Raw genomic sequence first — 21,445 nt, forward strand, 5'->3', positions numbered from 1 at the left:
TAGTATCTTTAAAAATTATACATTCCTATACATTTGTTAAAGGTTTAAAGGGATCATTTAAGTGTTTTAGGCATATTTTATTTGCCTTTTACAGGGGAGAATTATATATTACAATGCCATCACAAAGTTTCAGGACATACTTCCCCCAACAAAAAAGGCAGGGTCTACTGAGATAAATAGGAAATAACATCAAAATTATGCTTTTTGGCCTAAAGAATGTTCTTTAAAGTCCAAAAAAAAGAGCATGAAGAATAATGTATAGAAAATGGATGTGCTTATAAATGGTACTGAAAATGAATTAATCTTTTTTTTTTTTTTTTTTTTTTTTGAGATGGAGTCTCGCTCTGTCGCCCAAGCTGGAGTGCAGTAGCCGGATCTCAGCTCACTGCAAGCTCCGCCGCCCGAGTTTACACCATTCTCCTGCCTCAGCCTCCCGAGTAGCTGGGACTACAGGCGCCTGCCACCTCGCCCGGCTAGTTTTTTGTATTTTTTAGTAGAGACGGGGTTTCACCGTGTTAGCCAGGATGGTCTTGATCTCCTGACCTCGTGATCCGCCCGTCTCGGCCTCCCAAAGTGCTGGGATTACAGGCTTGAGCCACCGCGCCCAGCCCATGAATTAATCTTAAGCTAGATGAGCTAGGGGTCTTAAGGTAAATTAGTCTTAAGATAAAAATTCTTATAATATATCTCAATATAACTATTTACTTACAACTTTTTACTTACTAAGTAAAAAGTCTTAACAAAATTAGTATGCCAAAGTCATCCTAAAGGAAAAGATTATGTATCATCTATTCTACCTAACATTCCCATCAACAATTCAGAAACGAATGAGACGGATCTTATAGTTAGTGTTTACAAAACCAACTAGAGAGTCATACCTCCATAGTCCTGGAGAATATTATGTACTTTTACCCAATGAAATTTATCAATACTTCCCTAAAACAGACAAAATACTAAAAACAATTGACTAAAAAAAAAAAAACAAAACCAAAAACATAAAAAACAGAATAAAGTGATTAATAAAAAAGTATAGAGACAAGACAGTATCTGCAAGGCTCAAAATCAAGCTCCATCAGACACAAAATGCAGATATATTCTTGTGGTAAAGTTTCCTCAAACCTCACCCGTACTTCTACCTATGTTCCACGACTGGGTTTGGGTTCCCCTTTATTGTGTTCCACAGCATCAATACCCTTATTACAGTACTTATATCACACTTTTGGAATCCCATGTTTACTTGTCCATAGCCAACTTGAGTTTGGAGGCTTCCTAGAGGAAGGATCTTGGCAATCTTATTCACCATTCTATACCCACTTGTTGAATTGAATTGAAACAAGTATCGTTTTGCCCAAGTTTTATTGTGCAATAAATAAGGACAATGTAATTAGTTCCCTCTGCCCTGAATACATAAAAATATACTTGCCCACAGACAGTAGCAAACTAAAATGGCATACAGAATGAAGTTCAATACTATCTCGGGTGGAACACATGGGATTTAAAAAATGTTAACAGCTCCATTTGTTTGATTAAACATTAACATTTATAGTTTTTTGACATAAAAGATTCCCACAAAGAACTCTGTACGAAGAATTGGCATTTGGCTTTAGAAATAAAAAGTTGGTCTTTTCCCTATTCATTTTCCTAAAATACTATGTCAGTATGAAGGAATCTATCGCACTGCAAGATTATCCTATCTCTCTAACACAGCTTAGATATACCTAAAATGATCCCTGAAGAATTGTCAATAACATTTACCTGCAGTCAGGTTACAGAAATTCAACTGCTCCAAAACATTCCACCAACTAGTATGTTTATGTCTAATGCTAAGTGGTATCTACTGGACTCACCTTACTCAAACATTACAAAAATGGTCAATTCTAATTACCTGGTTGGTGTTGTCAGGAAGAAAAGCCAAGGCTGCAGCAATACTGCCCTGAGCTGCCAACAAATTGGCATACTGACTCATCTTCGCAGCCAAGAGAACTCCTACAGTACTAGTGTCCATGGCTTGAGTGAGTTGCACAGCTTTTCTCAGGATGACAACTTTCTCAATCAGATCCTAAATGAAAAAAATGAGTAACAAAACAGAAATATCAAGACCATGTATAAGAGGAAAAGATCAAGAGTTACTAAGATTTCTAAAACCCACTAAAAGTATAGTACCTGTTATCATCCCTCTTAGGAAAGTACAGCCACTATTTAAGCAAGTGAAAAGCTAGTAAGGCCTCTTACTTATGGATAGGGTAGGATAGGAAGGTTAGCGCCTTTTCCTAAATATCCTTAAGCTACCAGATACTTGTCTAGTGAGCTAAAACAGGCAAATACTCAAAGTGAAAATGACAGGCAGGTGTCTAAAGGTAGAAACTGTGTTCGAGCCTGTATGGGAGGAACTGTGAGTGAAAATATCTGATATGGTTTGGCTGTGTCCCCACCCAAATCTCATCTTGAATTCTAGCTCCCATAATCCCCATGTGTCATGAGAGAAACCCAGTGGGAGGTAATTGAATCATGGGTCAGGTTTTTCCAGCGCTGTTCTCTTGATAGTGATCTGATGGTGTTATAAAGGGCAGTTCCCCTGCACATGCTCTCTTGCCTGCCACCATGTAAGACATGCCTTTGCTCCTCCTTCACCTTGCACCATGATTGTGAGGACTCCCCAAACATGTTGAACTGTGAGTTCATTAAACCTCTTTTTCTTTATAAATTACCCAGTCTTGGGTATTTCTTCATTGCAGTATGAAAATGGACTAATATAACATCACACCATCTCTCCTAGAAAAATAGTACTACCATGAGGTGACCTGTAGACAGAGGCATGTGATTTCCAAAGGAGTTTACTATTTTAACTCAAAGTTCTCGTGTGCCCTTCAACACCAAATCTTCCCACAATGGGGAGCTATGCTTCTGGTAGAAAGCATAAGGATATCCTACCTTTCTGCCTTTCCTAAGTGCTTAGATCCAAAAGGGTAAAACAAGTGCTTTTCTCTCAGAAGCTCTTAAAAGAAAAACCTTGATTTCCTATCCTTTTTGTTTCAATAGAGTGATCTTTAAAGCAATGACTCTACTGAGAAAAACTCTTTCCAGACAGAGAAATATTATATGGTAAAATTATCATAAGACTCTTTGATTTGGCCGGGCGCGGTAGCTCAAGCCTGTAATCCCAGCACTTTGGGAGGCCGAGACAGGCAGATCACGAGGTCAAGAGATCGAGACCATCCTGGCTAACACAGTGAAACCCCGTCTCTACAAAAAAATACAAAAAACTAGCCGGGCGAGGTAGCGGGCGCCTGTAGTTCCAGCTACTCGGGAGGCTGAGGCAGGAGAATGGCGTAAACCCGGGAGGTGGAGCTTGCAGTGAGCCTAGATCCGGCTACTGCACTCCAGCCTGGGCGACAGAGCAAGACTCCGTCTCAAAAAAAAAAAAACCAAAAAAAAAAAAAAAAAACCCCCCAAAAAAAAGACTCTTTGATTTAAATGCTTAGAAAAAAATATCTAATATATAGTTAGTGCCTGAGAATAGTCCCCACATTTTCTACTTCCTCTCTTGCTTGTGTATTGGTGTCACATGGCAGTGGTCCCCAACCTATTTGGCACCAGGGACCGGTTTTGTGGAAGACAATTTTTCCACAGGCCAGCAGGGGGGATGGTTTCGGGATAAAACTGTTCCACCTGGCCTGTTCCATGAGGTATTAGATTCTGATAAGGAGGATACAACCTAGATCCCTCGCATGCACAGACTACATCAGAGTTCGTGCTCCCATGAGAATCTAATGCCACCAATGATGTGAAAGGAGGCAGAGCTCAGGCAATAATGCCTGCTCACCCACCACTCACCTCTTGCTGTGAGTCCAGGTTCCTAAGAGGCCACATACTGGTACTGGTTTATGGCCTAGGGGTTGGGGACCTCTGTTACATGGGATTCCATTTACCTCTCACTTTCATTTTCCCTTACCCATAAAGATTCTCTATTGGTATTGGGGATGCCTCCTATTCCTTTACCCACATTGCTTCTTTCTTTGCTCATGGCAGACAGAGCCACTGGAAGCAGACAGAGGAGCACACAGAAAAAGAGGTAAACCTGAGAGCTGTTTTCAATCCTCCTGCCACCTATTTCCCCCAATAAACTCCCAAATCACAACCATGATTTTATAACAGCTGCAACCCCATTTCCCTATCCTATCATCTCAAACTTTGCTTCTTTAAAGATAGTAATAAATGCATATAATTATACAGCAAAAGAAGTTCTTGAATGTACAGAAGAAATGAACTTACAGATTACAACTTGATGATAAGTAGGGTGAAAGACAACACTAAAAAGGAAGTGTCTTTTGTTTCAAAGATACTACCTGAAGAGACAAAGGGTGGCTTCCATCTTGAGCTTTAGTCCAACATGCAACTAATTTCTCTACATTCCCTGCACAAATATAGCAGAGACATGCTTGAGTCTGCAGGAGGCTATCTCCTTCATTTTCAAGCCTGGTTCCCAAAAGATCTATAAGTAAGAGGAAAATAAAATAAGATTATACCCAAGGTAATCTGTATATGAGGTTGTGAGCAGTTAAATAATATTTTCAGAAGCATGGATTATGCTTCATAACCAATGAATAGCATAAACAAAATCACTCTAAATGCTCAGTAAATATTCATTTGTTAAATGAATGGGAGTGAAAAATTGTATATAATAAATGATTTTACAAAACTATTATCTAACTGTACAACTAATTTTTATTAAATTAGAAAAACAATAAATGGTAACAATATTTGAAGAAAAAAACCCTAGAGGCATATTTGGAATAGATTTATCAATGGTAGCTAAGTCTAGTATAAATTACTTATAAAAATGCAGTTATGGCTGGGCGTGGTAGCAGGCCGAGACGGGCAGATCAGCAGAGGTCAGGAGTTCAAGACCAGCCTGGCCAACGTGGTGAAACCCTGTCTCTACGAAAAATGCAAAATTAGCCAGGCATGGTGGTGTGTGCCTATAATCCCAGCTACTTGGGAGGTTGAGGCAGGAGAATCACTTGAACCCAGGGGAGGCTGCAGTGAGCCAAGATCGCTCCATTGCACTCCAGCCTGGACAACAAGAGCAAAACTCCGTCTCCAAAAAAAGCAGTTAGTATCTTGTAATTTTTATATTCTTATAATTCTTTCAAGGTAGCAAACGGCTATTTGTTTTTATACTAGTAGCCTTAAGCTTTTCTTGCAAATATTTATTCCTCAGCCACCAGTTTAGTCATGGCCTATAATGGTAATTTCTATTCTAACATTATCATTATTAATTTTACCATAGCTAACATTAAGTGAGAGCTACTTATGGTCTGTTTTACAGATGAATAAACTGAGGCTTAGAAAGTAACTTTTCATAGATCATACAGCTACTAAGTAGCAGAGGCAAGATTCCAACTCTAGTCTGTCTGAAACCAAAATCACTAAAATATTAAAAAAAAAAAAAAGAGTAGGTATGAAGATGTATTTAATAAATCTGAGAAAGGCACTGAAATGAGAACTTCTTTTCCTTTTTTGTGATTCGCAGATTTTAAAACGTCTCTAATAAAATTTGTCATTTAAGTTTATTTACAATATACTCTGCCACATATGTACATGCAGTTAAATATAAAGCACATCTCTTACCACAAAGGGCTGAAAATTCATCTGGCTTCGCATAAGTCAACACAGCAGCTAAAGCCTCTCTCCAATTTTTAAGATCACAAGACTCAACAATCTCTTTCCAGTTCTTCATTACCACTGCAGTGATGAGCTTGAGAAAGAAAACAAAGGAAGAACTAAAAGTCTTTAACATAGCAATAAAAATTAATTCTGGCTAATTAATCGTGTCAACTATTTCATGTCAAATGTAGTAGCAAAATGAAGTATATTTTTGAATCAAATGACATAATAATGGTATTATTGTTCCTCAAGAAACAACAGCAACAACAAAAACAACTGACAACATATTTCATAAAGTGCTGAGAAGGAAAAACGTAAGATGCTATCAGAACCTTTAATAGAAAGGTGTAACCTGGTCAGATGGATCAGGAAAAACTGCCCAAGCATATAGACTTTTGAAACGCGATCTGAAGAACAAGAAGGAATTAACTTCATCAAAAAGGAAAAAGCCTTCTAGGCCAAGGGCACAACAGATGCAAAGTTCCAGTGAGAAAGGAACATGCAATGAGTGAGGGAGGAGCTACAATGTAGCCACTGTGGCTAAAAGATAACAGAGGAGAGAGTGACATGAGATGAGGCTGATGGGACTCAATACTGGTACAACTTTTATGAAAACTAATTTCCATAAAAATTACTTTTTTTATGATGTAGAAATAACATCAAGTAGCCACAAAAAACAACGAGATCATGTCCTTTGCAGGGACATGGATGGAGCTGGAGGCCATTATCCTTAGCAAACTAACACAGGAACAGAAAACCAAATACCGCATGTTCTCACTTATAAGTAAGAGCTAAATAATGAGAACATGTGAACACATGGACGGGAACAACACACACTGGGGCCTATTGGAGGGTGGGAGGAGAGACAGAATCAGAAAAAATAATTAATGGGTCCCAGGCTTAATACCTGGGTGATGAAATAATCTGTACAACAAACCCCCATGACACAAGTTAACTCTTAAGTTTGTTAGATAACAAACCTGCACATGTACCTCTGAACTTAAAATAAAAGTTAAAAAAAAAATTTAGACCCTCTGTGCCAGAAATTCCTCTTCTATGACTCCAGTTCAATTTAAATAATCAGAAATTTGTACAAGTCTTTAGGCACAACAAAGGTGTTTATCATTATATAAACAAAGGTGTTTATTTCTATTTGGAAAATACTGGAAACTACCTAAACATAACAAAATAAGGGAAACATTACATCTTCTTACCATAAAATATTATAGAGCAATTAAAAAAAATTTTTTTTTTTTTTGAGACAGAGTCTTGCACTGTTGCCTGGGCTGGAGTGCAATGGCGTGATCTCGGCTCACTGAAACCTCTGTCTCCCAGGTTCAAGTGATTCTCCTGCCTCAGCCTCCCTAGCAGCTTGGATTACAGGCGCCCGCCACCAAGCCTAGCTAATTTTTGTATTTTTAGTAGAGACAGGGTTTCACCATGTTGGCCAGGCTGGTCTTGAACTCCTGACCTCATGATCTGCCTGCCTTGGCCTCCCAAAGTGCTGGGATTACAGGCATGAGCCACCGCGCCCGGCCACAATTAAAAATTTTAATAAGGCCAGGCACAGTGGCTTACGCCTGTAATCCCAGCACTTTGGGAGGCCAAGGCAGGCAGATCATGAGGTCAGGAGTTCAAGACCAGCCTGGCCAACATGGTGAAACCCTGTCTCTACTAAAAATACAAAAATTAGCTAGGCGTGGTGGCGGGTGCCTGTAATCCCAGCTACTCGGGAGGCTGAGGCAGGAGAATTGCTTGAACCTGGGAGGTGGAGGCTGCAGTGAGTCAAGATCACACCACCGGACTCTAGCCTGGGTGACAGAGCAAGACACCATCTTTAAAATTAATAATATATAACAAAACAACAAAACTAGAATAATCATGCCAAACTGTCAACAACTATTTCCAGGTCAAGGAATTATGAATGAGTTTTTAAAATTCTTTGCTGTTTTCTGCATTTCAGTTATCTATAATAACAGTGTATTGTTTTTATAATTAGAAAGATAAATACGTTATTGCTTATTTTTAAAATAACATACCCTGGTAATTTTGCTTTGGGATTTTGCGAAGTATTTCTTCTGGGTTCGAGCCAAGAGTTCTTGTCCACCTGCTATGGCCAATATGATGGCATCGGCCATGCGGTTATCATGTAAACAAAGGTCAACAGCACTCTCAAAATTGCCTGTTAGCAAAGCCTGAGTAATTAAACCATCAATGTCTGCAACAAGAAAATAATACATCCAAGTTAAATATTGAGTTTTTGTTACCAAAACCAACAACAAAGTACTACATCTATCAATTTTTATACACATACATGAATGGAGACCACAACACTAATTTCTGATTACTAGTGGATTAATTTCTAACACAAGCTATTGGTATTTATGGAAAAGATCTACAGAAATATGCTGAGATAAATATAAAATAATACATTTTCCAGACTGCTTTAACTGGAGTATCAAAGATCACGTAGGTGTCTGAACACACCAGCCTTCCCACGACACTGATTACATATACGGTACTAAAGGAAAAGTGAGTTCTTTCTCACACTGTACCACCTGTGACAAAACTTTTTTTTTTTTTTGAGATAGCGTTTCACTATATTGTCCAGGATAGCCTCAAACTCCTGGGCCCAAGCGATCCTCCTGCCTCAACTTCCCAAGTAGCTGGGACTACAGGCATGCACCATGGCACCTGACTTGAAGCATTTTAACTTAAATGCAGGAACTATTTGTTTTCCAATGGTTAAAAAAAATTAGAAATCAAAACCAACAAGTACTTACCCCCACTGACAGAGATATTAAATGTTCCTCCAGATGAGGGTAGAAATTCAGATTCTTCTTTTTCCTCTTTAATGTGCTAAAGAGATGAAAAAAGCAACAATTTAGCCAGAATAAAACTGTGGAATGATTTACTGACAAAAAAAAATTTACACATGATTTTTCATCTACAGACTAGATGACATACCAAGTTATTCCAGAAAAGTTCTCAGATCCAAATTTACACTAAGATCTATGACTTCCCTAAATATTACCTCCCATTATATAATCATAAATAAAATCCAAAGTCATGAAGAATACTGGTTAAGCAGGCTGGGCACAGTGGCTCACATCTGTAATCTCAGCACTTCAGGAGGCCAAGGCGGGCAGGTCACTTGAGGTCAGAAGCTCGGGACCAGCCATGCCCAACATGGTGAAACCCCGTATCTACTAAAAATACAAAACTAGCCGGGCATGGTGGCGCGTGCTTGTAATCCCAGCATTTTGGGAGGCTGAGGCAGGCAGATCACAAGGTCAGGAGATCAAGACCATCCTGGCCAACATGGTGAAATCCCATCTCTACTAAAATAAAAAAAATTGACCAGGAGCAGCGGCTCATGCCTGTAATCCCAGTACTTTGGGAGGCCGAGGAGGGCAGATCACGAGGTCAGGAGATTGAGACCATCCTGGCCAACATGGTGAAACCCCATCTCTACTAAAAACACAAAAATTAGCTGGTGATGGTGGTGGTGGTGTGCACCTGTAGCCCCAGCTACTCGGGAGGCTGAGGCAGGAGAATCACTTGAACCCAGGAGGTGGAGGTTGCAGTGAGCTGAGATTGTGCCACTGCACATCAGCCTGGCGACAGAGCAAGACTCCGCCTCAAAAAAAAAAAAAAAAAAAAACACTATTAAACAAACTAACGTGTACATATTCATTACTGGTATCTCAGTAATGAAGCCGAAGAATCTTTGTTTTCTTAGGTAACTATGAGTGGCTCAAAATATGGAAAATATATTTTTATTTTTATTTATTTAATTTTATTTTTTGAGAGGGAGTCTTGCTCTGTCTCCCAGGCTGGAGTGCAGTGGTGCGATCTCGGCTCACTGCAAACTCTGCCTCCTGGGTTCACGCCATTTTCCTGCCTCAGCCTCCTGAGTAGCTGGGACTATAGGTGCCTGCCACCATGCCCGGCTAAGTTTTGTATTTTTAGTAGAGACAGGGTTTCAACATGTTAGCCAGGATGGTCTCAATCTCCTGAACTCGTGATCTGTCCTCCTCAGCCTCCCAAAGTGCTGGGATTACAGGCGTGAGCCACCATGCCAGGCTGGAAAATATATTTTTAAACTACACTATTTTAAAATTTTAAAACAAACCTGCTTTTACACATCTAAGAATTCCTGTCCACTACATTTGATTATAAGGTGCTTTTGTTTTAACTGAATCATAAAAAAAAAAAAAGAATAAAAAATCACTTGGTACCCACAACGTAAAAGCAATATATTATTTATTAATACACTTAAATTCAAGTATACATTTCGTTTTCACTCAAATTAGTCGTAACTGGAACAGTGGGCTAGTCTGGTAAAAATAAACACAGTTCTGTTATAATTTCTGAGACTACCTGCAAGACTGATTAAAAATAAACTCAATGCTTTCTTTAGAAAAAATATAATGGAAGCATTTTGCAGGCAAATAATTTTAAACGCTTTCTCTCCCATGCATAAAAATTCAAAATAAGACAAAAATATATCAGAGATTAGAGATAAATTTATAAAGAAAAACACAGCTTTCTTACATGAGATGAAATATCTATCTTCCGTGCTATATTATCTACACATCTGAATGTAAATATCTAGTATTCAAAGTCAGTGGCACTTTACAACTGGGTAATTTTAATGCAGAGTACAGCACTGCACCATCTGCAAATACACTTAATTATTAATGTTGACTATTACAGGAGAATATCTATAACCCTAATTCCCTTTCCCCAACTAAAGAGAAGCATTTGGAATTTAAAAACTCCAAGAAATTAAGAATTTAAGTTATTCACATTAAGGAATAAATCAGACACACTGATCTAATTACATTCACTAACAAACTTGCATAAAAATACTTTTTTTTTGAGACAGAGTCTCACTCTGTCACCCAGGCTGGAGTGCAGTGGTGCATTCTCAGCTCACTGCAAGCTCCACCTCCCTCCCGGGTTCACGACATTGTCCTGCCTCAGCCTCCCGAGTAGGGACCCGCCACCACGCCTGGTTAAGTTTTTGTATTTTCAGTAGAGATGGGGTTTCACCGTGTTAGCCAGGATGGTCTCAATCTCTTGACCTCGTGATCTACCTGCCCTGGCCTCCCAAAGTGCTGGGATTACAGGCATGAGCCACCGCGCCCGGCCATTTTTCTTTTTTTTAAGTCACTATTTCTCCAATTTGCTTTCTAGAAATGATTTATCCTTATTTATGGACTTCTGAACTAGATATAAGGTCAAAAAATGCACAATTTATTAGGTAATGAGTGCCTTCAATGTGTAAGCTACTATGAAACAAATAGCTCATCAAGACAAAGGGGAAGATTTTATCTCCTTAAACACATTTTTTTCAAAGAACCAAAGTACACATTGATGACTACTATTTCATTAAATGCATATTTTCCTTACCTATTATTCATGAGTGCATTCCCAAATGACCCTCTATTTGATAATACATAGTCTAGCTGTACATAAATGAAAGTACATTTCTCTATGTATCTTACAATTCTGTTTAAATATTCTCAAAATTAGTTCTTTTCTTTTTAAAATCAGACAAGGTCTTGCTCTGTCACCCAGGGTGGAATGCAATGGTGTGATCATAGCTCACTCCAACCATGAACTCTTGGTTCAAGTGATCCTACTTCAGCGTCCCAAATAGGTAGGACTACAGGCATGTGCCATCCTGCTGGGTTAATTTTTTTTTGTTTTTTTAGAGATGGGGTCTCACTATGTTGTCCGGGCTAGTCTTGAATTCCTAGCCTCAAGTGATCCTCCCACCTTGGCCTCCCAAAGTGCTGGGATTACAGGCATAAGCAAACATCATGCCTGGCCTAGTTCAAATTTTTAGTAAGATTTTATCCACATTCTTTATTCTCTTGTTAATAAACTCTAGGAGATCCACTTCTAAGGAGAATGATTTTTGCAATCATCTTGTAATAGACTAAATTTACTGAATTATTTTTATAACTAAGTAAAAAATTATACAAAACATTCCATAGTCAAGATATTGCAAAGAACAATGAAAAAGCCAAAGATGAGATGAGAAGAACTTGTTGATTAATTTTCCAAGATGATATAAAATTAGAAAGCAAGAAAAGTAAATTATAGATTTGTTCATTAGTGGTTAAAAAAAAACACCCAGAAAATTAAAAGGAAAAATTAATGATGTAACTCTGTGTTCAAGGACTCTTCTTAATTATTTACAAAAATTATCAACTAAGGACACATTTATTGAAAATCATGACAGTAAGTTTAGTGAAATATCCTTTACTTCAACTCCATGTTCAGTACTAATTCAGAGGCCTATGCCACTGATAGTTGGCCCAAAATTATAGGCCAAAAAAAGACATTAACTTTACATGCAACACAATGAGGATTTCTGAATAAAATCTCTTTTCAGTTTGACATCCTGATAGTCATCTGACCAAATTATGTTAATCTCACATCAACTGTTAGTTTTAAACCATATAATCCAGAAACAAGGTTGGAGAACAAGAGTCTGGAGATGATACTTTTATCAGTATAGGTAAATAGATTCCTATCCTAAACATCTCAAAGAAAACAATTTATTTCAACTTAATTTTGCCACAAGTAGTCAAGAAAATTTTTCTTATTTTAATGTGAGATACACAAATATCACAAATTTGTCCAGTATAATATGAAAAAAAAAAAAATAAGTACCTCTCCCAAGAGCTGCTCTTCAGCAGCAGGGCTCTCCTCCCCATCACTCTGTGCTACTTGGTCAGAGTCTTTAAGAGCCTTTGGTACACAAAACAATTACAGGGGAAGGTGAAAAATGTAGCATTAAAAGGCTGTTAGTGAACCAGGAAGACAAAAGACCCAACCAACAACATTCAGAGCTAGTTTAATCATAAAAAGCAACAGTGAGTAAATTTATTTGAGAATCACCATTAGAGGAAAAGTAAAGAACTATTACTGCTAACACTTTCCCATTCTTTTTTTTTGAGACAGTCTTACTCTATCACCCAGGCTGGAGGTCAGTGGCACGATCCCGGCTCACTGCAACCTCCGCCTCCCGGTTCAAGCAATTCTCCTGCCTCAGCCTCCCAAGTAGCTGGGATTACAGGCATGTGCTACAACATCTGGCTAATTTTTGTATTTTTAGTAAAGACAGGATTTCACCATGTTGGTCAGGCTGGTCTTGAACTCCTGACCTTGTGATCTGCCCTCCTCGGCCTCCCAAAGTGCTGGGATTACAGGCGTGAGCCACCGCACCCAGCCCACTTTCCCATCAATTTTTTTTTCCCCGGCAAAAAAACAAACAAACAACAACAACAAAAAAAACTTTAAGTATTTGAGTAGTCATTAATTCTGTTTTTCCTCCTTTACAAAATTCAAATATGTATGTCAAGAGAAAGGAATGCTCCACCAGCTAAGCTCATGCTATTTTTAAAATGAGAATTATTAACTTATTAAAATATCTAGAATAAGCATTTATTTTTATACTATGAACCATAAAACACAAATTTCTTAAATGATATTTCCTTCTTTGTTATGACCTAGCCAAAGTTTTAGAAGGTAGCTATTTTTAAAGGCCTTCTTACCACATCGGCTCCATCCACTTTGTTCAAGGCCAAAGCAATCTGAAATAAAAATAACAGCTCACCTACTACATGGAATTCTATTTCAGAGCATCCAGCAAATGTTCACCTCTTGCTTCTCATTGGCGAAAATCCACAAAAGTTCTTATAGGAATAGTATGTTTAAAAAAACAATAAAAGCTATAACTGGTTCTCCACGGTTCTAGCTTCTTTCACATGGAAGTGATTAGAAATAATCTGACAATCATTCTATTTCCTCATTTTCTGCCATCAGGCATGCAAGTATAACTTTCATATATTAATCTCTTACAAGCCTAAAAAAGTTACAGCCTCAAGAAGTTTAGACTACGAATAAAGTTAAATATAAAACTCTAAAGGAGTGAGCAAAGACACAGCCACTAAGGAGTGGGGTTGTGATGTGATCTTAGTTCTGCTGGACATCAAAAGAGCACTAAACTTCAATATGCACTTACAGTGCACGGTATACCTCTATCACACATGCAACAACCTGCAATGTTACAGAAAACTCTTGTCATTTCCAAAGAATGATGAAAGGCTAATACAAGTATGTATTCAAAACTCTGGCAACCACTGTGGGTAATAATGGAGAATAAAAAAAGAAAAAAGAAAAAATGCTGGCAACCAAACACAAATTAGTATTAAATGTTTATTGGGTGATTTAAGATAATCTGTGTCAAACTTTATTTTTTTAAAGTGTGATTCATAAACAGCATGCCATCTAACTTTCCCGAAAGTTTACCTTCTTTCCTAGATCTTCTTTCCTGTATCCTAGAAGTTCAAGGTATTTTCCACGAGAATCATCCTCAAAGTTCACCTTTTAAAAAAAGACATATTCTTAAAAGAAAGACCTACATTTAAAGGCCAACTTTTTATAAGAATGAATCAAATTCCAAAGAGAATTATTAAAATTATCTGAAGTCTACATTCTAAAGATTCATTGTTAGAACGAATCTAAAGAATAGTGGGTTTTTTGGTTTTTTTGTTTGGAGACCCAGCCTCAGGAGGTCCTGAGAACATGTGCCCCGAATCATTTTTTTAAAATAAGTGATTTTTTAATAGTAAATATACTAGTAATTAATTATCCTGGTTGAATAAAGTTTACTTTTGAACAGTAAGTTTTTAAAATACAAACTTATGTTCAAAGGTTAAATTGATACAAAACTCAAACTATGTGGAATATTCTATGTCCTAATATTCTTTCCCAAAATTATTACAAAATATAAATTATTTAATTTTAGACTTTAACCTACCATATTCAAGACTGCTTTACTTGAAAAATCAGTACTGTATAAAGAAATAGACATTCCAGTGCAGGCAAAATGACCAACAAGGAAATTCTATTTGTTACTCTATCCTAATTCCTCTTAAAGTAAAAGGAAAAATGCCTCCAACCTCTCTCCTCTATTCCTCTTCCTTTTTCCATTTTCCTTAACTAGATCTAATATAGATATTAAATATTCTATGTTTTCATTATAGTAAACTCTATGTACTAATCTTCAAAATAGGTATGCTGACTATGTCTCTCTCCTCTAAACAGATCTATTTTTGTTTTCTTATTAAAAATGTATTTCGTATTACACTTTTCAAAGTAGAGAAGGAAAAACTCTGGACACAGGTTGTATGCTCTTTATAAGGCTTCTTAATTTCATGATGAATTGCTGAAATCACACTTTTTCAATTCTTTAAAAGGAAGACAGATTTAGAATATAATGGAACAGTTAAATTTGCAGATAATGAAATAATACAGCCTTAAATAGCAACTTTACCTTCAAAAAGGACCACACATTTTTCTCAAATTCAGTCTGAGAAGCATCAATTTTTTTTTGGCAATAATTGATAAATCCTTGTGACTGCACAGCCTGCTGAAGTTGGTCTGACCGGCTGAGGAACTCCTTTTCTGTTACAACCTGACTAATGAACACATGGTGCTGCTGCTGCTGCTGCTCAGCTCCCTGATGAGAAGGCATTCTAACATTCTCAAATGTAACCAGTTTGCCTCCAAACTATAAAAGAGAGAATGAACAAACTCAGTGTTAACCCGAGGATATGGCCAAAAACAGTGCTTATAAAGTGGCCTAAACAGATAATCTGGATGAAATTAGTTGATACCACCTCTCATGCGCCACAGTCTGACATCACTTCAATTTCTGTTCTAGATGAAATGTACTTTTTTTTTTTTGAGACAGAGTTTCACTCTTAGTCACCCAGGCTGGAGTGCAAAGGCGGGATGCTGGCTCACTACAACCTCTGCCTCCTGGGTTCAAGTGATTCTCCTGCCTCAGCCTCCTGAGTAGCTGGGATTACAGGTGCCGGCCACACGCCTGGCTAATTTTTGTATTTTTAGTAGACAGGGTTTCACCATGTTGGCCAGGCTGGTCTTGAACTCCAAACCTCAAGTGATCCACCCAGATACAGAAGACCAGATAGGATGATGAGAAGATTAAGCAGATCCAAAGAACAGACTTATGAGTGACATAAAACATATTCGAAGGTCTATTTTAGGAAGATTAATCTTGGAATATGTAGTAAAGATTAGAGAGGAAAAAGACAAGCAACAAATATGCAATCAAGCTATTAGAAGTCTGGTGTGAAAGAATTAGGCAAAGTGTCAGCAATGTAAAAGGAAGAAAGAAACAAACAAACAAACAAAAAGTGCTAGAGAGGATGTGGAGAAACTAGAACCCTTGTGCACTATTAGTGAGAATGTAAAATGGTAACGGTATAGAGGTTCTTCAAAAACTTAAAAATAGAACCATCGTACGATCCAGCAATCCCACTTCTGGGTATATGTCTCAAAAAACTGAAAACAGGATCCCAAAACGATAATTACAAACCCATGTTCACCACAGCATTTATTCACAATAGCCAAAAGATGGAAGCAACCAAAATGACCATCAAATGAAAGGATAAAAAAAATGTGGTATATATACACAATGCAATATTATTTGGCCTATAAAAAGAAGTAAATTCTGTCATGCTACAACACAAATAAACCTTGAGGACATTAAGCTAAGTAAAATAAGCCAGCCACAAAAAGACAAGTACTGCATGATTCCATTTATATGAGTAATTTAAAGTAGTAAAACTCCTAGCAACAAAGTAGAATGTGGTTACCAGGGATTCAAGGGAAAGAGGAAATGGGGAGCTGCTGTTCAAGGGCACAGAGTTTCAGTATTGCAAGATGAAAAAGTTCTAGAGATCTGTTGCACAACAACATGTATATAGTTAACACTACTGTAGTATATATTTAAAAATGGTTGTAGTGTATATTTAAAATGGTTAAGATAGTAAATTTTATATTACGTATTTTTTACAATAAAAAAAGCTGACAATTAAAAAAGAAAGCTAAAAGGATGAAGAGGAGGGAGGACACTCCCTGTGAAAAGAAAAGAAAAGAGAAGAGAAGAGAAAAGAAAAGAAAAAAAGAAGGGAGGGAGGGAGTGAGGGAAAGAGCTAGAGAGACAGAGAGAGAGAGAGAGAGAGAGAGAGAGAAGGAAGACACATTTAAAAAAAAGGGAGGAGGGCCTGGTACAGTGACTCATGCCTGTAATCCCAGCACTTTGGGAGGCCGAGGCAGGTGGATCACCTGAGGTCAGGAGTTCGAGACCAGCCCCAGTCAACATGGTAAAACCGCATCTCTACTAAAAATACAAAAATTAGCCAGGTGTGGTGGCGTGCACCTGTAATTCCAGTTACTCAGGAGGCTGAGGCAGGAGAACTGCTTGAACCCAGGAGGCGGAGGTTGCAGTGAGCCGAGATTGCGCCAGTGCACTCCACCCTGGGCAACAGAGCAAGACTCTAAAATAAAAAAATATTAAAAAAAAAAAAGTGGGGGGAGGAACATAGAGTGTTGGCTACACAACAACAATGTAAATGTACTTAATGCCATTGAACTGTACATTTGAAAATGGATAAAATGATAAATTTTATGTATATTTTACCATGTTTTTAAAAAAGGGAAAAAAAAGAGTAGGTTCCAGTTTTTCAGAGAAATCATTTTGAATGATGAAATACCCACAAATACATCTCAAATCCCAACTTAAACCCCGACTTCTTCCATCAGAGTGATCCTGTAATAACACTTTGGTATAAAAAGTCCTTTGTGACTATGGACCATAAAAACAAAATCCACCTACTGAAAAAGAAGCACCAACAGGCCTTCGAATCCACTTGGGCGGCTTCTTCAGAGGCAGCACTATACTATGCTGAGCAGTCTGCTGTGGAATTTGTAATGGAGGAAGGGGCTGTCCTGTGCCGAAGGGATCAAGATTCCCAAAAGATGATGAAAGCTAAAAAAGATTAATAACATGAGAATCTGACCATACGCAAACTATCTTTCATTTTTTTCCAGTCATATCCAAAAAAATTTTTGATCACAATTGTCCAATTAACCAGCAATGTTAATCAGTGAAGTCATTTCAAAATATTACACAACATGTACTTTTTTCAGGCATTATAATAGAAAACTTTAACACTTCCTATTACCTTGTCAACTTGTTTCTGTCTTAAACCGTCTGTGCTTCCTCCCATGATAGAATAAACACTGATACGCCCATCAAACGAAGCAGCTGATAAGACAGCAGGATTTCGGGGACACCACTGAATATCGAAGCACCACTGTGTGTTGGTGGGAAGTTCATATAACACCTGGGCCAACAAAAAACAAACAACAACACTCAGAAAATGGTGGTGTGGGGAAAAGAAAGAGAGATCAGACTGTCACTGTGTCTATATAGAAAGAAGTAGACATGAGACTCCATTTTGTTCTGTATTTGAGATGCTGTTAATCTGTGACCCTACTCCCAACCTTGTCCTTGCAAGAGACATGTGCTGTAGTGACTCAATAAATACTGAGGGAACTCAGAGACCGGTGCCGGCGTGGGTCCTCTGTATGCTGAGTGCCGGTCCCCTGGGCCCACTTTTTCTTTCTCTATACTTTGTCACTTTGTCTCATTTCTTTTCTCAAGTCTCTCATTCCACCTCACAAGAAACGCCCACAGGTGTGGAGCACCAGGCCACCCCTTCATCTGGTGCCCAACGTGGGTGCTTTTCTCTAAGGTGAAGGTACGCTCGAGCGTGGTCATTGAGGACAAGTTGACAAGAGACTCCCGAGTATGTCTACAGTCAGCCTTGCGGTAAGCTTGTGCGCTCGGAAGAACCTAGGGTAACAATGGGGCAAACTAAAAGTAAATATGCCTCTTATCACAGCTTTATTAAAATTCTCTTAAAAAGAGGGGGAATTAAAGTCTCTACCAAAAATCTAATTACGCTATTCCAAACAATAGAACAGTTTTGCCCATGGTTTCTGGAACAGGGAACTTTAGATCTAAAAGACTGGGAAAAAATTGGCAAATAATTAAAACAAGCAAGCAGGGAAGGTAAAATCATCCCACTCACAGTATAGAATGATTGGGTCATTATTAAAGTAGCTTTAGAACCGTTTCAAACAGAAGAAGATAGCGTTTCAGTTTCTTATGTCCCTGAAAGCTGTGCAGTAGATTGTCAAAGAGGCAGGGATAGAATCCCGGAAAGGAACAGAAAGTTCCGGTAATGGCTCGGTCAATGCAAAATGTTGACGATAATCAATTACAGGAGGTGATATATCCTGAAATGTTAAAGTTAGAAGAAAAAGGTCCAGAACTAGCAGAGCCATCAGAGTCTAAACCACAGTGGCCAACTCCTCTTACAGCAGCTCAGATGCCTGTAACTTTACAACCTCAAATGCAGGTTAAACAAGTACAAACTCCAAAAGAAGATCAAATAGAAAAAGATAGAGTCTCTGTCATGGCAATGCCAATCCAAATACAGTGTCCACAATATCAGCCGATAGAAAGTAAGACCCAGCCACCAGTAGCCAATCAATACTGGCCGCCAGCCAAACTTCAGTATCGGCTGCCCCCAGAAAATCCGTACGGACAGCCAGGAATGTTTCCAGCGCCACAGGGCAGGGCGCTATAGCCTCAGCCGCCCACCATGAAACTTAATCCTACAGCACCACCTAGTGGACAGGGTAGTGCATTACATAAAATTATTGATGAGGCAAGAAAACAAGGAGATATTGAAGTGTGGCAATTCCCAGTAATTTTAGAATCAAGACCATCTGGAGCAGGGGCCCAAGAGGGAGAGCCTCTCGTAGCTGAAGCCAGATATGAGTCCTTTTCTATAAAAATGCTAAAAGGAATGAAAGAGGGAGTAAAACAGTATGGACCCAACTCTCCTTACGTGAGAACATTATTAGATTCCATTGCTCATGGACATAGACTCATTCCTTATGATTGGGAGATTCTGGCAAAATCATCACTCTCACCCTCTCATTTTTTACAATTTAAGAGTTGGTGGATTGATGGGGCACAAGAACAGGTCCGAAGACATAGGACTGCCAATCTTCCAATTAACATAGAGGTAGATCAACTATTAGGAACAGGTCAAAATTGGAGCACTGCTAGTCAACAAGTAATAATGCAAAATGAGGCCATTGAGCAAATTAGGGCTATCTGCCTTAGGGCCTGGGAGAAAATCTAAGACCCAGAAATCGCCTGCCCCTCCTTCAATACAATAAGACAAGGCTCTAAAGAGCCTTACCCTGATTTTGGCAAGGCTTCAAGATGCTGCTCAAAACTCAGTATCAATCGGCTCAAAGGGCAGAGTTGGTTGCAGTCATTAAGTGTTACAAGATTTTAATCAACCTGTTAATATTGTATCAGATTCTGCATATGTAGTACAGGCTACAAGGGATGCTGAGACAGCTCTAATTAAATACAGCATGGATGATCAGTTAAACCAGCTGTTCAATTTATTACAACAAACTGTAAGAAAAAGGAATTTCCTATTTTATATTACTCATATTCGAGCATACACTAATTTACCAGGACCTTTAACTAAAGCAAATGAACAAGTTGACTTACTGGTATCCTCTGCATTCATAAAAGCACAAGAACTTCATGGTTTGACTCATGTAAATGCAGCAGGGTTAAAAAACAAATTTGATATCACACGGAAACAGGCAAAAGATATTGTACAACAACCCAGTGTAAAGTACTATACCTGCCCACTCAAGAGGCAGGAGTTAATCCCAGAGGTCTGTGTCCTAATGCATTATGGCAAATGGATGTTACACATGTACCTTATTTGGAAAATTATCATATGTTCATGTAACAGTTGATACTTATTCACATTTCATATGGGCAACCTGCCAGACAGGAGAAAGTACTTCCCATGTTAAAAAAACATTCATTATCTTGTTTTGCTGTAATGGGAGTTCCAAAAAAAATTAAAACTGACAATGGACCAGGATATTGTAGTAAAGCTGTCCAAAAATTCTTAAATCAGTGGAAAATTACACACACAACAGGAATTCCTTCTAATTCCCAAGGGCAGGCCATAGTTGAAAGAACTAATAGAACACTCAAAACTCAGTTAATTAAACAAAAAAAAGGGGGAGACAGTAAGGAGTGTACCACTCCTCAGATGCAACTTAATCTAGCACTCTATACTTTAAATTTTTTAAACATTTATAGAAATCAGACTACTACTTCTGCTGAACAACATCTTACTGGCAAAAAGAACAGCCCACATGAAGGAAAACTGATTTGGTGGAAAGATAACAAAAATAAGACATGGGAAATAGGGAAGGTGATAACCTAGGGAAGAGGTTTTGCTTGTGTTTCACCAGGAGAAAATCAGCTTCCTGTTTGGAAACCCACTAAACATTTGAAGTTCTACAATGAACCCATCGGAGATGGAAAGAAAAGCGCCTCCACGGAGACGGAAACACCGCAATCGAGCACCATTCACTCGCAAGATGAACAAGGTGGTGATATCAGAAGAAAAGATGTGCAGGAAGTCAGGGACCCTGAACGAAGGGACCAGCTGAAGCCACGGCAGAAAAACATAAAATGTGAAGATTTCAAGGACACTTATTAGTTCCCCAAATTAATGCTTTTATAATTTCCTATGTCTGTCTTTAATCTCTTAATCCCATCATCTTCTTTGTAAACTGAGGAGGATGTATGTCACCTCAGGACCCTGTGATGATTGTGTAAACTGCAAAAATTGTTTGTAGAGCATGTGTGTTTGAACAATAGGAAATCTGGGCATCTTGAAAAAAGAACAGGATAACAGCGATGTTCAGAGAACAAGGGAGGTAACCTTGAACTGGCCGCCGGTGAGCCGGATGGAACAGAGCC

The 21,445-nt window shown here is 38.3% G+C and overlaps 2 protein-coding genes across 47 annotated transcripts in view; one reads left to right on the forward strand and one right to left on the reverse strand.

Annotated features, from left to right (window-relative positions):
* MRPS18C (mitochondrial ribosomal protein S18C) overlaps positions 1 to 21,445 on the forward strand; it is an 856,900-nt gene that overhangs the window by 197,255 nt on the left and 638,200 nt on the right. The gene's annotated exons all lie outside the window — the stretch shown is intronic.
* SEC31A (SEC31 homolog A, COPII coat complex component) overlaps positions 1 to 21,445 on the reverse strand; it is an 80,606-nt gene that overhangs the window by 32,985 nt on the left and 26,176 nt on the right. For 20 of the 44 annotated variants that reach the window (XR_007725634.1, XM_050790069.1, XM_050790067.1 and 17 more), the window contains exons 9-19: positions 17,745 to 17,906; positions 17,396 to 17,548; positions 15,026 to 15,262; positions 13,999 to 14,073; positions 13,242 to 13,280; positions 12,358 to 12,435; positions 8,451 to 8,526; positions 7,707 to 7,885; positions 5,632 to 5,758; positions 4,347 to 4,492; positions 1,886 to 2,059 (exon numbers count right to left, since the gene is read on the reverse strand). Coding sequence is in view for 43 of the 44 variants with exons in the window: in XM_050790069.1 (XP_050646026.1) it covers positions 1,886 to 2,059; positions 4,347 to 4,492; positions 5,632 to 5,758; positions 7,707 to 7,885; positions 8,451 to 8,526; positions 12,358 to 12,435; positions 13,242 to 13,280; positions 13,999 to 14,073; positions 15,026 to 15,262; positions 17,396 to 17,548; positions 17,745 to 17,906 (1,446 nt within the window). In the remaining variant the exon portion in view is untranslated. The remainder of the gene's footprint in view (positions 1 to 1,885; positions 2,060 to 4,346; positions 4,493 to 5,631; positions 5,759 to 7,706; positions 7,886 to 8,450; positions 8,527 to 12,357; positions 12,436 to 13,241; positions 13,281 to 13,998; positions 14,074 to 15,025; positions 15,263 to 17,395; positions 17,549 to 17,744; positions 17,907 to 21,445) is intronic. The other 24 variants (XM_050790113.1, XM_050790102.1, XM_050790098.1 and 21 more) reach the window with 2 other exon arrangements.

The sequence above is a fragment of the Macaca thibetana genome, chromosome 5, assembly GCF_024542745.1.
Source record: "Macaca thibetana thibetana isolate TM-01 chromosome 5, ASM2454274v1, whole genome shotgun sequence".
Taxonomy (NCBI): Eukaryota; Metazoa; Chordata; class Mammalia; order Primates; family Cercopithecidae; genus Macaca; species Macaca thibetana.